We start from the raw sequence: 15,711 nt of genomic DNA on the forward strand, positions 1-15,711 counted from the left end.
GAGCCGCAGTGTGGAGCCTCTCTCAGCAGCGTGCAAACAGCATTGGCTTGTGGGCTCCGCTCGGGACCTCCCCTAGGGGTGGTGCTCCACCACGCGGCCCCGGCTGTCAGAAGGGTGGCCCCGGGTCCCCCCCACCACCCAGCCCCAGCGTGTCTGCAGCTCGCACGGCCAATGGACCCAGCGGCTCTGACTCGACCCTTCCCCCGATGCAGGACTTGCTGAAACACACGCCCCCCAGCCACCCTGACCACCCGCTGCTGCAGGACGCCCTCCGCATCTCGCAGAACTTCCTGTCCAGCATCAACGAGGAGATCACGCCCCGCCGGCAGTCCATGACCGTGAAGAAGGGAGAGGTGAGTGCAGTGGCCACTGCCCCGGCGGGGGACACCGGGCCCCACTGTGTCCCTGCAGCTCAGCACAGCAGAGACGCCTGACCCTGGGGGCCCTTGACCCTGGCAGGGTGGACCCCGGCCGGCGGGCGGGGCGTCCAGGTGGGGTTGCAGGGATGTGGTGGCCTTGCTGCGGGGGTTGTGTCCAGAGCCCCCCACACTTCTGCTGGATCGGGGTCCCAGAGGTGGGCCAGAAGGCAGACGGCATTTGTCTGCCTGGAGACCGCTCCGTGCTCCCCTGGGTGTTCTTTCACAATGAGACGGTTGACAGCGGGTTTAAGGACTTCCCGGGCAAGAAAGGGAGCGGGGCGTGGTATGTTCGTAGCTGAGAACGGGGTTGACGTCCTCTGGGGGGTTCCCCTTCCCCTCCTCTCCCCCCGCCACACCGAGAGCCCCTCTTGCCCTCCGTTGTCCCTGGAGGCGAGAGTGTGGCGCAGAGGAGCAAGGTGCCGCCCTGGCTGCCTCCACCCTTCCCGGGAGGGGCCCGCCCGTGCCAGGCAGCTTGCAGTAAGATGGCAGAGGTGTGCCAGTCAGGGGGTGGCGTCCAGCGTGAGCACCCTTTGCTGGACATGTGCCGGGGTGGGAGCAGGCAGGGACGGGGCATGTGGGCCGGGCGGTGAACCTGACCGTCGCCACTGCTGGGAGCCGCTTCCTCCCCTTCCTGCTCCTTTGAGTCCCCCAGGCTCGGTGGTGCCCAGTCTGACCCGCCGGGCACTCGGGGCAGCCAGCAAGTGGCTCTCGGCCCGAAGCTCCTAATCTCTGGGGGAAGTCGTGCATGCGTGCCCAGCCTCCCTGGTCACAAGTTCACGTGACCTCAGCAGACATGAGAGTTGCTTCCGCCAAGACAGCCTTGCCATGGCTGTCTCCCCTCCTGGGAAGCGGCTTCAGGGTACGTCGAGTCTGTGCCGTGCCTCCCGCTGCAGCGGGCATCCCCGAGGAGATGAGCCTTCCTGCTCCTTCGATCACTGGAAGCAGCTGCCTTTGGTCAGGTGTCGCCTGCAGCCGGCAGTCTGGCCCTTGTTCCTGGGTCTCCAGTCACGGCCTCCTTCCGCGGGGACCACGGCTGGGGGACGGTCCGCCTCTGAGCTAGAGGTTGGGCGCCCTCTGCTGGCGACGTCCAGTAGCTGAGCCCGTTCGGGTCCCCCTCCAACTCACAGAAGGTCCCCCGGTCTTGCCTCCTGGGCTGGAGAACCTTCTGCCGAGTCCCTGCCGAGGGGACATCGCCCCGTTTGTCCCTCGAGGACTTCAGCATCTGGGACCTGCACACACCCGGCCGTCAGATGCCCATACCCCCACACCCCCCGGGGGCACAGGTGGGCGGAGGGCGGTGACCCCATGTCGTGGCTTGGCTCGCAGGCAGCCCTCCCGCCCTTGCACATATGGTGCGGTCGGCATGGGCAGTGCCCGTGTGAACCATCCGCGCTCTGTGCCAGGGCCTGGCGGGCTGCTGTGAGCCCACCCGAATGTGATGGTGACATGGGTGTTGGGGGGGGGGGGGCCAGCCCAGGCTGCACTCGCTTCTGGGGGGGCTCTGGCTGAGCGTTGGCAGGGGGTTCAGAGAGGCACAGCCTCCCCAAGAAGAATCTAGGGTACGGGTGCCCGGACCTGCTGGGGGGCTGTGGTGAGGCGGCTCTGGAGTTCTGCATGATGAGCGGGCCTGACACTCTGCACCGCCCCACACCCGCCCCAGCCATTGCAGACTTGGGGGGAGGCGTTGTGCTTTCTGAGGGGCCTTCCCTGAGGCTGGGTGAGCAGGGTCCCTCTCCTCCTGGGCACAGAGCCCTGAGTCCCTGCTTGCTTTCTGCACTGGCGGGGGTGGGTGGCGGAGCTCCCTGTCTGTAAAATGGGCACAAGGACCCTCCCCCAGGGTGTGGTGGGGCAGCCTCTCCGCCTGTCCTCCGCACGGCACAGCCTTGGTCCAGGTGACGAGGTGGTGGCCGCTGGTTGTCGGCTGGCGACCGACCTACCACCCCACGCCCTGGACCTGTGCGAGCTAGGGACACCCGCCCCTCTGTTTCAGGGAAGCCGCCGGGGCAGAGGCGCAGGGCTTGCCGGGGCACCGGTGCCTCGAGTCTGCCTGCTGTTCAAGGCCTCCTTGGGGCTCGGGGCCTGCATTAGACACGTGACCCCTGTGTGGGCTTCTGTCCATCAGCGGGCTGTGACCTGAGAAGGACTGGAATGCAGGGTCCCAATTGGGGGACCCCTGCCTGGCCTTCTGATGCCCGCAAATCCGGGCCTGGCCTTGAGCGTGACCGCCCCCCTCTCTGAGTCCTCCCGGCCCTGCCCCACCCCACTCACCAGGCGGCTGTCCGCCCTCAGCAACGGGCCCTTCTTGCTGGTCCCCCACACGAGATTGTCCCCTCTTCTGGCCTGCCTCCCGCCCGGGTGTCCAGGGCTGTCCTGGGGAGGGAGGCCCGGGCCGCCCTTGCTCAGACAGGCTCTCCAACCCCCGGGCTGCGCCGTGCCCTCCGGCCTCTACGCCGGCGGCCGAGACCCTGTCCACGCATCCTCCCCCATAGGCCGTGTGCCCCGGGCGCTTGGGGACTTTAATGGACAGAGGGCAAGGGGTTTGAGGTGTTTGCAGGCGGAGGGGGCGCTGGGGGGTGGAGGTGGGGGTCGGAGGCCCCGACCCCTGCCCTGCCCACGCCCCCTCGCCCTGACCACGCCCCCCTCGCCCTGACCACGCCCCTCTCGCCCTGACCACGCCCTCTCGCCCTGACCACGCCCCTCTCGCCCTCCCTGACCACGCCCCTCTCGCCCTGACCACGCCCCTCTCGCCCTGCCCACAGCACCGGCAGCTGCTCAAGGACAGCTTCATGGTGGAGCTGGTGGAGGGGGCCCGCAAGCTGCGGCACGTCTTCCTCTTCACAGACCTGCTGCTCTGCACCAAGCTCAAGAAGCAGAGCGGGGGGTGAGTGACCGTGTGGCCCCCTGGCCCGGCGGAGGGTCCAGGGCACCCGGGGCGGTTTCTACAGAAGGAAACTGGGTGTTCTTGCCAGTCAGCTTGCAGAGGTCATCCCCCTGTGGGCCAGGCCACTGTCGTTAAGCTACAGTCTGTTTCCACCTGGAACGCGGTGCCAGGCTCATGGTCAGAGGTCGTCATTAGCAGATGTCCTGGGTCAGCGTGAGTGACTGGGCTGTTGACTCTTAACAGGAACAGGGGAGCCTGACTGTGACCTCAGGGGGGCTGTCAGGTCGTGACCCAGAGAGGTCTGGGGGTGCAGGGTCTGCTGTAGGTGGGGCATGCATGGTGCCTGCCCCGCCCCGGCCCTTGGCAGACATCACCAGCTGATGGCCGAGAACGCAGTGGCCTGTGCAGGGGCAGCAACGGGGGAAGAGACCAGTCACTCAGCTGGGCTCTTCAGCCCCCCTGCTGTCGCCGTGCTGGGTGGGTTCAATCAGAAGAGAGCTTCACCTTCCCTGTCTTGTCTGTCGAGAGGGGGCTTATACTGGGTGGATTTGCAGCCCCTCAAACTGCAGCCCTGGGGGCGTCTGCAGTCCTGTCCTGACTGTCACTGGGGGCCTGGAAGGTCTACCGCGTCAGGATACAGTGGATGAGGCGTGGCAGACCCTGGGCCTGGGTCCCACGCGAGCAGTGCCCCAGCACAGGGGCACCGGGGCCCGGTCGCCAGTGTCCACCTGTCTCGGGGACCACGGGCAGGGTTTGAAGATCAGGTAGACGTCATGGCCGTGACCTCAGGGCTCCCAGACTGGAAACAGTGACTTAAGCGGAGGAAGGTGGGCAGCCTGTTAACGTGCACCCCCCCGCCCCCGCCCCACATCCAGCAAAGCCCAGCAGTACGACTGCAAGTGGTACATCCCGCTCACGGACCTCAGCTTCCAGACGGTGGACGAGTCGGAGGCTGCACCCAGCATCCCTCTGGTGCTGGACGAGGAGCTGGATGCCATGAAGGTCAAGATCTCCCAGATCAAGAGTGACATCCAGAGAGAGAAGGTGCGTGGGGCGGGGGGTGGGCACTAGGCTGGCTCTGCAGCTCCAGGGGCAGCAGCACCTCCCAGCGGGCGAGTTCTGCTGGGCCTCTGACCCACTGCGGGTCTCTGGGACCTGCTGGGGCCCCGAGAGCATTCAGAGCACCAGGCATCCCATCAGACGTGGAGCCGTCCAGGATCGGGTAGGGGGCGGGGGGCGGTCGCTCCACTGTCCCTGTTACACCTGCCCCGATGGGGAGCGAGTCCCAGGTGCGGGATACGGCCCCTCCAGAGGGTCTGACCTGTACCCGGCAGACCCCTGGTTGTTTCTGGAGAGGAGCAGTGTTCTGAAGGAACAGCGAGGGCGAGCCCCCAACCTGTAGGGTCGGTCTACAGGTACTGTGTGGCAGCCAAGGACGGGGTGGGTCCCCAGAAGGTTGATGTCCAGGGACACCAGCTGCTGCGGTGGGTGCAGCGGGACAGGCGTCCTTCGCAGCCCGCCCCTGCCCGCCCTGCTGCACCACAAACCCCAGGGGATGGGGGGTCCCCGGAGCTCCGGGCTGGCGTGAACTCTGGGTTGTCTGTTTGTCTGGCCAGGGCAGAGTGTCCCAAGGGTGTCGAGCCCCGTCCATTGCTGCGCGTATCCAGGCTGTGCCCCTGGGACGGAGGCTTCAGGAGGGCGGTGCACGGCTGGGAGAAGAGAGGGTTTTCCCTGCCAGGTCCTGGGGACACGTCTCGCCCTGCACAGGCCCCTCACTCCCAGGAGACGTGACGTCAAAATGTGCAGACCCGGGAGCAGGGAGGGGCCCTCAGGATCACGACGGGCCCCTGGATGTTGTCCTAAGTTTGGGCAAAGTGACAGAAGGGAGGTCCGTGAGGGGAAGGCCTGTAACCCTCAAGGAGCATGCACTGAGCACGTCTGGCAGCCCGGGCCCGGCCTGGACAGTGCGGCCGAGGCCCTGTCCACGGGCTTCTGTCCTCTGCGGACCGAGGGTCCAGGCCCGCGGGCAGGCTGAGCAGGAGCGCACGGCGCTGGGTCGGGGTGGACACGTGGCCGCATCCTCTCCCCACAGAGAGCAAACAAGGGCAGCAAGGCCATCGAGAGGCTGAGGAAGAAGCTCTCGGAGCAGGAGTCGCTGCTGCTCCTCATGTCCCCGAATATGGCCTTCCGCGTGCACAGCCGCAACGGGAAGGTGAGTGACCACCGGCCACACTCTGCGGACCATGCCCCTCACAGGCCGCGCCCTGCCCACAGGCCACGCCCATATGACAGCCAGGTCACGCCCACAGGCCGCGCCCCCCCACTACCGGTCACGCCCACAGGCCAAGCCCCTACCCGCCAGTCTCAGCCCTACCTGCCGATCACACCCTGTAGGCCACGCCCCACCCACAGACCACGCCCGACTCGCCAGCCACACCCACGCCCCACCCCTCCGGTTGCCTGTGGTCCCTCTTCGGCCCCAGAAGCTTGTGTGGCCTGGCACACGGACCCCCACAGCTGGGAGATGGCGGGGGCTCCAGGGGCGTCTCCATAGCGTTGGGGGCTCACAGGCTCTCAGTGCAAGGATGCAGTCTGGGAGCCCGTGGGCCTGAGGGGACGCTTCACTTCTACCCTGAGGGCTTTTCTCTGTGGGCATCACGCGCCTGCCCAGGGGCTCTGCGGGGGCCGCTGCCTCCGCGTCAGGGCCCGGGCTGGTGGGCATCAGCCCTCCCCTCGGCACATCCATCCTGGGGACCCGGTGGCCCTGTGCTGCGATGCGTCGCCCTGACCCAGGTGGGCAGGGCGTGCAGGAGCAGGGCTGCAAGTGCACCCACTACCCCCCAGCTCTGACGCCTGCAGCGCGGGGCTGTGGGCGCCCCGAGCGGGTTCGCTGCCGGCTGCACGTGATGGCCGGGACGGAGCCCGGTCCCTGGGTGCCCGGTCAGCGGGGTGGCGATAACTGGGGTGTGCTCTCTCCCTGCCCCCAGAGTTACACGTTCCTCATCTCCTCCGACTACGAGCGGGCCGAGTGGAGAGAGAACATCCGGGAGCAGCAGAAGAAATGTGAGTGGCCCCCGGGCCGGGGTGGGGGCTCCAGACGCGGCCCGGGCTGTGGGCTCCAGGTGTGGGTTCAGGACTTTGGCACTGTGGTCTCTGACCTCGTTTTTTCCCAGCGGGCTGGGCTGTGGGACTCATCCAAGTGAGGTGTGCCTTGGAGCCCTGACGCATGAGATGGTTGAGGAGGGTCTGTCCTGAAAGGACCCCGTGCCCTCCGTGACTGCCCACCGCCAGCCTGCCCTCTGACCTCCCCCCGTGAACCCTGCCTGCCCCTGGGGCTCCCCCACCCCCGCCTCGCCTGCCCCCCACCCCGCAGATGCCAGCTGGGCGGCCACACCCTGCTGGCCCTGCTCCCCTGTGCTTGACTGCTGTCGGGCCAGGGCGCCCAGCCCGAGCCAGGACAGGCCCTTCTCTGGGCGCTTCCCTGCGTATTAGCGGGTCTCTTCTGCTCAGCTTACAGCTGTCCCGTGCTGCCTGGCTGCCTTCAGGGCTGGAGGGCAGGCCTTGCCCCCGACCTGGGGCTGCGGCCGCCTGCTTCCCTCCTCTGCTTCCCGCCGCCCCCCACCCCGTGACTCGGGACTCCCGAGCCGTTCTTGCTGAGAACTTCCCGCCTGTGCCTCTTGCAGGGGCAGCCAGGCTGAGCCCCGCATCCCGGGTAGGCGGGGGGCTCCACATGCCTCTGCCTTGTCCCCCGCAGGGCACCGTCTCTGGGGACGGGGTGCTCCTGGCGGCTCTGACAGCTGGTGCCTGGACCCGGCCCATGTTCCCATCACGGGTGTCCAGTTATAACCAGAGGTCCAGACCACTTACAGCGTCTGTCCTCTGCTCAGAAGTGAGCTCTGTTCCCCCACCTGGTGGAGAGATGGGGGCGCAGCGGATAGAGCTGCACTGGGTGTCTGGGGAGACCCCACAGGAAGCTGCCCCGGGTCGCCCCTCATGACCGCCATACGGCCAAGCCGAGGTGGCAGGCGACCCTGTGTGAGCATCTTGCTAAGATTCCCTCCACGCCCCCCGGGCCACGCCTCCCCATCCCTTAGCGGCTCCTCCCTGGGAGCACCTGGACGCTGTGGGCCTCCTCACCGGGGTGTGCTGAGGGCCCGCTGTGAGGGTAGCTGGAAAAAATGCTCCAGGGGGTCCCGGGGTTCTGAGGAGCCGGGTGGACTCACTGGCTGGCACCCCTGTGCCCCATCTCAGGTTTCAAGAGCTTCTCGCTGACATCCGTGGAGTTGCAGATGCTGACGAACTCGTGTGTCAAACTGCAGACCGTCCACAGCATCCCGCTGACCATCAACAAGGAAGGTGGGCCGCCCCCACCCCGCACCCTCCAGGCCGCCGTTCCTTACTGCAGTTGGGGCTGCCCTGGGGCCGGGGACCTCCATGCCTGGGCTTGTGTGTGCTCCTGTCGGCTTCTCCCTGGAGTGGACGGGACAAGCTGGGGTGACCCAGGGGACCGGAGACTTGGTCCTGAGTCCCGAGCGGCTCCCCAGACCCTCTGTGCTCTGGTCTGGCCCTGCTCCCCATCCCCCCACGTGTGGTCGTGCCGCACCTGCGTTCACTCTTACACTCGTGCACACGCGCTTGCACACAAGAGCGTGCTCTGCACACTGCGCCTCATCCACGTGACGTGCTCCCCAGCCCCTCTCCTGTCCTGAGAGCCCGTCACGTCTCGTCTCCGCCCCTGGTTTGCCCACGTTGTGAACGTAGCACTCGATCCTAAGGCCGAGTGGAGGCCACAGTAGATGTGTTTCTGCTCACGTTGTCGCCTGGTCCCCCGCTAAGCAAGTGACAGTCACGCGGTGCCCCCCCCCCAGCCCCGAGAGGGTCCCTGAAGCAGAGCCCAGCTCCTGCCTGCCCCTCCCAGGAGGACGGGCGCTCACCTCTCTGGTCTCTTGCACAGATGACGAATCTCCTGGGCTCTACGGGTTCCTGAATGTCATCGTCCACTCTGCCAGCGGCTTTAAGCAGAGTTCAAGTAGGTGGCTGGTGTGGGGAGTAAGGTGGCCGGACCCTGAGCCGGAGGGCGCGGGGACCCGGGAGGTGGCTGACCGCCCGGAGGTGTGGTGCTCGCTCACGCCCGCTGGGAGTGGGGTTGCTTTCCAGGGTGGACCTTGCCTCTGCCTGCTTCTGGCTCTTCAGACTCTGGGAGCTGGGAGCTGCCCCCTGCAGGCAGGTTGTGCAATTGTAGAGGTCAGGTTTTGCTACAGACAAGGAAATCAGTCCTGAGTGTTCCTCGGAAGGACTGATGCTGAAGCTGAAACTCCAGTACTTTGGCCACCTGATGCGAAGAGCTGACTCATTGGAAAAGACTCTGATGCTGGGAAAGATTGAGGGCAGGAGGAGAAGGGGATGACAGAGGATGAGGTGGTTGGATGGCATCACCGACTCAGTGGACATGAGCTTGAGTGAACTCTGGGAGTCGGTGATGGACAGGGAGGCCTGGTGTGCTGTAGTCCATGGGGTTGCAAAGAGTTGGACACGACTGAGCGACTTGAACATCAACACAATGCAGCCCAGGTCTCCAGGAGGCTGAGGGCTGGCACCCTGACCCTGGTGCCGGGGAGATTTTGCTGCTCTGATGTGCCAAAGGGGTACCCTTTTAATCCCTCCCCTCGGGGCCATCTGTCCCAGCCACTCGGGAGCGGTGAGGGTTGGTCACGCTGCGGCGCAGGCTCGGCACACACTCGCCTGCCAGCCTGACCCCCGAGCTCTTAGGGCCCCGTGGAGGAGGACGCGGGGCAGGCACCCTTCTGACCGTGCCACCGTCACTACAAAACCGAACCAGACGTGCCTGACGAGCCCCAGAAGAGAAGCTGTTTCCAGGCCGGGTGGATACGATCGGGGCTTTGTATCCAGGATCTATCGAGAAGGCTTACAGTGCGATGCCTGAGACAGCCCAGCCTTTTAAAAATGAACAAAAGATTTGGATAGACGGAAAAAGCAGATTTATAGATTTGTGGTTGAATGGGAAAAATGGGAAGAGGTCTTTTTAGGAGTGACGGAAGTGCACTAAAACTGAAGGCGGTGACGCCTGCAGAACTCCGTCAACTCACCCAAGAGCACCCACTGGACGCTCACAGTGGGTGAGTGTGAAGGTACAGTCGTTCATACCTCAGTAGAGCCATTCGTTAAAGGAAGCAACACAACTTCTGGTGGATAAGTTAAAACTATAACTAGATTTGAATAAGCCTGAATACTTACTCAAATACACATTTTCGCTTTGCCCTATAGTAACTTTATTAATAGGGCTTCTCTGGGGCTCAGACAGTAAAGAATCTGCCTGCGATGCAGGAGACCCAGGTTCCATCCCTGGGTCAGGAAAGATCTGCTGGAGAAGGGAAGGGCTATCCACTCCAGTACTCTTGCCTGGAGAACTTCATTAATACCCCAATGAACCGAGCCCCCGTCCACGGCCCTACCCCACTTCCCTCCCAGCGCCGAGCTGCTGTCCGTGAGCAGGGGAGCGAGTGTCGTGACGGGTGCGGGCTTCTGGCTGCACCCGTGTGACGTGAGGCTGTCTTGATGGCACCGTTTTGGTGTCTTGTTTTAGAAAGAAAACCGAGAACTCTCCAGGTGGTCTCGCGCTTCCACTGCAGGGCATGTGGGGCACCGCTTCCATCCTGGGTTGGGGTCCCAAGATCCCGCAGGCGTCAGAGCGCTACCAAAAAAACCCAAGACACTTTTTTTCTTTATGATTTAGAAAATAACACCTGCTTTTCTGAGAGAGAGGGCTGACAAAGGGCCATGTGGTCAGTCCCGCTCTCCGTGTGCCCCCTAGGTCTGTACTGCACCCTGGAGGTGGATTCCTTCGGCTACTTTGTAAATAAAGCCAAGACGCGCGTCTACAGGGATACAGCCGAGCCCAATTGGAACGAGGTGAGGCCCCACTTCCCGGCAAACGAGGTGCTCCGTCCACGGGCTGTGACCCTGAGGGCTTCCCTGCCGGCCTCTGTGCCAACAGCCGTTCCCGGAATCTCCCGGGGGAGCAGGCGGGCCAGGAGATTTTATCTCCGTGTTCCTGAGAATTCGCCTGCACACACACACCCCTCCTCCCCCCACCGCCAGTGACGGAGACACTTGTTTTGCTGGCAGAGCATCTGGAAAAAGAGCTTCGAAGGGCTTCTTAGCATTAAGGCCCCTATTATTGCCGAGTGTTTATCTGGAAGGTTTCCATGGTGTTTTTGCTTGGAAATTGGAATGAGCCTTGGGCGCCGTGACACTCGAGGCCCGGAAGCCGGAGCTCTGCTCCTGGGGTGGGGGTTGCCTCGCTGGGCTGGAGAGGACCCTGGTCTCTGTGATCATTAGACGTGCCACACGCCGCCCTCAGAGCGCGGGCCTGGGGAGCCGGCGGACCTGCCTGGTCGTTAGAACACCGGGCGCCAGGGCTGTCCGGGGTGGGGCAGGGGGTGTCGGAGCCAGGCGGACCCATGCAGGAGGGCGTGACCCTGCAGAGGCAGCGCATGCCGGGCTCTGGACACCACCGAGGGGCTGCAGAGACCGAGCTTGGGCTGAGGGGCTTCTGGGCGGCCCACCACCCTGGCTGCACGTGTGGGCTGTCTAGGTCCTCGCAGGTTCCCGGCACACGCACCGTTCCTCCCCCCAATTCAGACTCAGAAATACCTGCTCTCCCAACCCCCGACCCCCGTCTCCCCACCAAGAACCCATGCCGGTGAAACCCTGCTGGGAAGCACTGGAGTTCCTGAGGTGCCGTGGGGATGACGGAGGAGGAAGCAGGCCCCACGCACCCACGGCAGACACGCCGAGAGCCTGCAGGAGAGCCCTCCTCCCGGGTCCCTCTTTCGCCTCGCCTGGGTCGCCTCCCTGGGTCGATGTTTATTTTTTCCCTTCAAATAGACTGTCCTCGGAGCAGCTCAGCAAAGCTGAGCGCAAAGGACAGAGCGCTGCCCTGCCCGCCGACCCTGGCCCCCAGGTGTCAACCCACCTGGAGGGCGCTGGTCGTGGTCAGTGGGCCCCCAGAGCCCACAGCGGGTCTGCGTTTGTAACCAGCCACCCCCCCACTCCCACACCCCGCCCCGGGGCCTCTGCTGCAGGTGGTTCGGGGACCACCCTGTGCGAGATGCCGGCTCCCGGAGCTTGGGTTAGGCATGAGAGGCGCCCAGAGCTTCCGGAAGCTCCCAGACTAGCCGGTGGTGTGATGTTCACGGGGCAGCGGCTGCTGAGGGTCTGCACTGTGGGGCGACAGTGGGGAGGGTCTCGCCGCGGGGCCTCAGGGGAGCTGTCTGTGCGGGAAGGGGCTGCTGTTCAGAGGCCCCTTTGGCCAGCAGCGCTGGCCGCCCCTCCGCGGGGCCTGCCCAGTAACCTGGGGGCTTTCCTCCTCTCTCGGGGCGCAGGAGTTTGAGATCGAGCTGGAAGGCTCGCAGACCCTGAGGATCCTGTGTTACGAGAAGTGTTACCACAAGACCAGGCTCGCCAAGGAGGACGGTGGGGAGAGCACGGACCGGATCGTGGGCAAGGGCCAGGCACAGGTGAGGTGGCCCCTCCACTCCCCGTGGGCTCCCCGCCTCCGGGTGCTCTGTGCTCTTCCTGTTTGACGCCCGGAGACACCAAGGCGGGGGGTGGGGGACACAGTGAGGCAGTCCCGGCTCTGAATCGTCGGCATGGGAGACCTGGGCTGGCGCCGTCGTGGGTCCCTTTCCGCCCCAGCCTGTCTGTCACTCAGCGTCTTGTCCCCGAAGGAATTGCAGCTCTACCTGTTTTTCCAGGAGGCCTTGTGCCACCCTGGCCTCTGGAGAGCCTGAGGTGGCGCCCTGCAGGGTTGCCCTTGGCAGTCAGGAGCCACCTCTAATTGGAAAAACCTGAGACTCTGAGTCTCCCCGCCTGGCGCCCCCTCTTTGGCGTGTAGACCCCACTTCCAGGCCTGCAGCCGCCTCCCTCTGTGGGCGGGCGCCAGTCCCCCCGCCGGCCCCCCGGAGCTGGCAGAGGAGCCCCTGGTGGGTCAGGAGGAAGTCTCACAGAGGACTGGGGAGGGGTCCCCAGGTCCAAGCCCTCTGGGCCCTCAGCCTTCCAAGGACAGGACGTGCCCCCCAGCTCTTGCAGAACCACCCGCCTTGTCCTTCTCACAGCCTCACCTGCACGGCTCTGCACCCCAGAAGGAAGCCCCAGCACCCTCTTTCCTTACGGGGCAGCTGACTGGACCCAGCTAAGGGGGCTCCTGCCTGCCCCGCCCTGGAGGTGGGCCCTGACTGCTCCCCCAGTGCCTTGGGAAGCCCCCCGCCATGAGGCCTCCTGGGGGAGTGGCTGGACGTGCCAGGTAGCCGTGGGAGGACAGGGCTCCCTTCCCCGGTGCAGGAAGTGAAAACCTCCAGGCAGAGAAGGTGACTCACACTCCGCGAGTTCCTCGTCTCGCTGCGACCCTGGGGAGTCCTCGCCTGGCAGGGGGCTCCGTCCCTGCCACGGCTGTCTGGCTGGCTTCCTGGGAGGGGCACGGTGCCTGAGAAGCTGCTTAGGGAACTGGCCAGCTTGTGGCCTCCAGGGACCCCTGTGCCTTGGGACTGGCACCACAGGGCAAGGGCTCTGGGGGAGGTGGGGGGTTGGCGCGGACAGTCCTGGCTGCGCTGAGCCGAGACCCAAGGACAGGAAGCTGACGGCGCCTGGGGCTGGGTGCTCCTCGGGCAGGGGCAGCCCAGGGTGGCTGTGACTCTGCGTGGAATCCCAGGGATTCCAACCTCACTGCTGACCATCCCGTTTTTGTTTTCTTCTAAGTGGTTACTTAAAAAACATTTATTTAATTTGTTATTATTATATATACGTACATATCGTTTGCTTCACTGGGTCTCCGTCTCAGCTCGGGCTCCTCTCTGGTTGCAGTGAGCAGGGGCTACGGTGGCTGCAGGGCACGGACTCCCCGCCGCCGCAGCTCCTCTCGTCTTGGAGCAGCGCGGACTCTCGCGGGGGCTTCAGCGGCTGCAGCCCCCCGGGCACTGGAACACAAGCTCGGTGGTCGTGAGCAGCTAGCACGAAACACGCTCCTCCACAGCAAGCGGGGTCTTCTCGGACCAGGGATTGAACCTGTGTCTCCCGCCCTGGCAGGAGGCTGCCTCGGTGGCCTTGATGGACGACAGGGCATTGCCCAGGCAGGGCTGTTCCGTGGGCATCCCGAGCCGGACGCCTCTGAGCGCGGCGGTGTTCAGGCAGCTGCCTCGCGCTGGTCATCGCTCGGGGCCTCCGTCATCGCCTCCGCGCTCGAGGACCGCTGGCCTCCTTTGTACCCCTGCCCCGGCGTCCGCCCCCACACCCAGGCTCTGCCTACACCTTGCCCAGCCCATGGTGAGCTGGCAGGCTGGGCGCCCGATTCCTTTTCTCGACTTTGGTTCCTCTGCGTCCTCCTGCGGGACTGGGGTCCCGGGGGTGGCGGGATCTGAACCGCGGCCTCCGAGCACTGCTGCTGGGTAACCGGGGGTCTCAGACAGGAAAGGGAACAGTCGTCTTCCTCCTTTATGGAGTCAGGCTCTCTCTGGAAAGAGAGATCGAACCGGGGTCTCCGCGTGGGGGCAGATTCTTTACCGTCTGAACCACCAGGAGAGAGCGGTGGTAGTCAGATAACAGCGGGACTGAGGGGGTTTCTGGCTGCGCTGTTCTAGTGGGATTCTTGCTGAAGACAGGCCCGGGTCATTCGGACGTCACCAGGAAGGCGGGGACGACCAGCGTGGTCACAGGTTGAGGATGGTTAAATATTGACAGTGGGTTGTTTGTTTTTTTTTTTTTTTTTAAATTTTTTCTTAAATTTTTACCCTCTGTTTATTTGGCTGCGTGGGGCCTTAGTTGCGGCACAGAAGAGCTCTCATTCAGGGCCGGGACTTTGTGTTGTGGCCCTTGGGGATCCTAGTTCTCCGACCAGGGTCTGAACCCACGACCCGTGGCACGGCGGGGCGGACTCTCAACCAGCGGACCGCCAGGGAAGTCCCCAGGGCAGGGGATTTTTGCTTCACTGACTTAGCGGTTCAGTTCAGTCGCTCAGTCACGTCCAACTCTGTCTTAGCAGGGTTCTTGCTAAAACCCATCTCTTGGGGACAAGACCTGCAGGCATACCTCAGAGGTGCCGCAGGGAAGCAGGTCACGTGAGGTTTCCGGTTTCCCAGTGCGTGTAAAGGGTGTGTCGACACTGTACTGAGGTCAGAGTGTGCAATAGCATCACGCCTGGAAAAAGCAGTGTAGGTGCCTTAGTGAAAAAAACAAGACTTCATTCCTGAGAAGTGCCAACCAGCGTCTGACAACGCAGCGTTGCCCCAAACCTTCAGCTTGTGAAAGTGCGAATGGCGGAGCACAGAAAACGAGGGCTTGTCTGCAGCTGGAAAGCAGGTCAGAGGGGCCTGCAGACTCGGGTCCCCCAGCCCCACTCCCTCCTGGGACCTGGGGTGACTCAGAGCTGTCATCAGTCCCGGGGACGTCCGGGAGGGGCGGGAGGGGGTCTGTGACTCAGGCTGGGGGCGGCCGGGCTTGTTTACGAGTCTGGATCCTCAGCAGGAGGAAGGAAGGCACTCAGGGGAGGCCGGTCATGCTGACGACAGCCCGGGACCCCAGCCAGCCGCCCCCCTCCCCCGTGGACGCGTATCTCTGTGGGGGGCACCTCAGGGAGGCTGTTGGTGACTCCCGGGCCCAGCCTGCCTAAATGGGGGCTTTCCCAGCAATTCCAGGTGGTCTCCCAGCCCGGCCACGTGCGAGGGGCAGGTGGCCCTGCCTGTCCTGCTGTGGGGAGGGGTGGCTACACCACACACCCCCACCCCCCGAGTCCTCTCCCCCTCCGTCACACACACCTCAACTCAGAAGCTGAGTGCAGAGCCCTTCCCATGAGCAGAGGGCGGGCACAGCACCCCGCAGTGTCCGAGGGGGGTGCGGGGAGAACCTGGAGCCAGCCCAGGTCAGCGGGCCCCAAGGGGCCAGGGGCGGAAACCGAACACGCTGTCAGGCCCGGAGGCGTCACAGTCGTCCGGGGAGCTGGGTCCTCGCCCCCCAGGTCAGGGTTCTGGATCCACCCGATCCCCCGGACTGTGTTGGGGAGCCTTGGGTTCAGGAACCACTGGCCTGGGAGCAGGGGGCGTCGCAGGGTCGGCAGAGCCCAGGGAAGGTGGAGCCTCGAGGCGTCGCGAATCCCTTCCTTCCGTTTTCCTTCTCTCGCCTCTGTGTGCAGTGTCCGTCTCTTCTGCTCAGAGGGTGACTTTACATTGCTGTCATTCGGTCCTTGGGGCACTTGCATTCTCCTCTAACCCCAGCCAGCCAGAGTGCGGGTGGGAGCCCTGGAGACGCATTGGGCAGGAGGAAGATGGGCAGTGGGCATCAGATAAATGCCACAGAGTCCCCAGGCCCACCTGCCATCAGGGTTATCTCAGGGCTGGCCAC

At 64.5% G+C, this 15,711-nt stretch overlaps 1 protein-coding gene across 2 annotated transcripts in view; it reads left to right on the forward strand.

The window, feature by feature from the left end:
* BCR (BCR, RhoGEF and GTPase activating protein) overlaps positions 1-15,711 on the forward strand; it is an 86,496-nt gene that overhangs the window by 59,255 nt on the left and 11,530 nt on the right. For both annotated transcript variants that reach the window (XM_027566143.1, XM_027566144.1), the window contains exons 8-16: positions 213-353; positions 3,179-3,300; positions 4,176-4,344; positions 5,393-5,512; positions 6,288-6,363; positions 7,552-7,656; positions 8,255-8,329; positions 10,133-10,230; positions 11,706-11,840. In XM_027566143.1, the coding sequence (XP_027421944.1) occupies positions 213-353; positions 3,179-3,300; positions 4,176-4,344; positions 5,393-5,512; positions 6,288-6,363; positions 7,552-7,656; positions 8,255-8,329; positions 10,133-10,230; positions 11,706-11,840 (1,041 nt within the window). The remainder of the gene's footprint in view (positions 1-212; positions 354-3,178; positions 3,301-4,175; positions 4,345-5,392; positions 5,513-6,287; positions 6,364-7,551; positions 7,657-8,254; positions 8,330-10,132; positions 10,231-11,705; positions 11,841-15,711) is intronic.

The sequence above is a fragment of the Bos indicus x Bos taurus genome, chromosome 17, assembly GCF_003369695.1.
Source record: "Bos indicus x Bos taurus breed Angus x Brahman F1 hybrid chromosome 17, Bos_hybrid_MaternalHap_v2.0, whole genome shotgun sequence".
NCBI classification, from domain to species: Eukaryota; Metazoa; Chordata; class Mammalia; order Artiodactyla; family Bovidae; genus Bos; species Bos indicus x Bos taurus.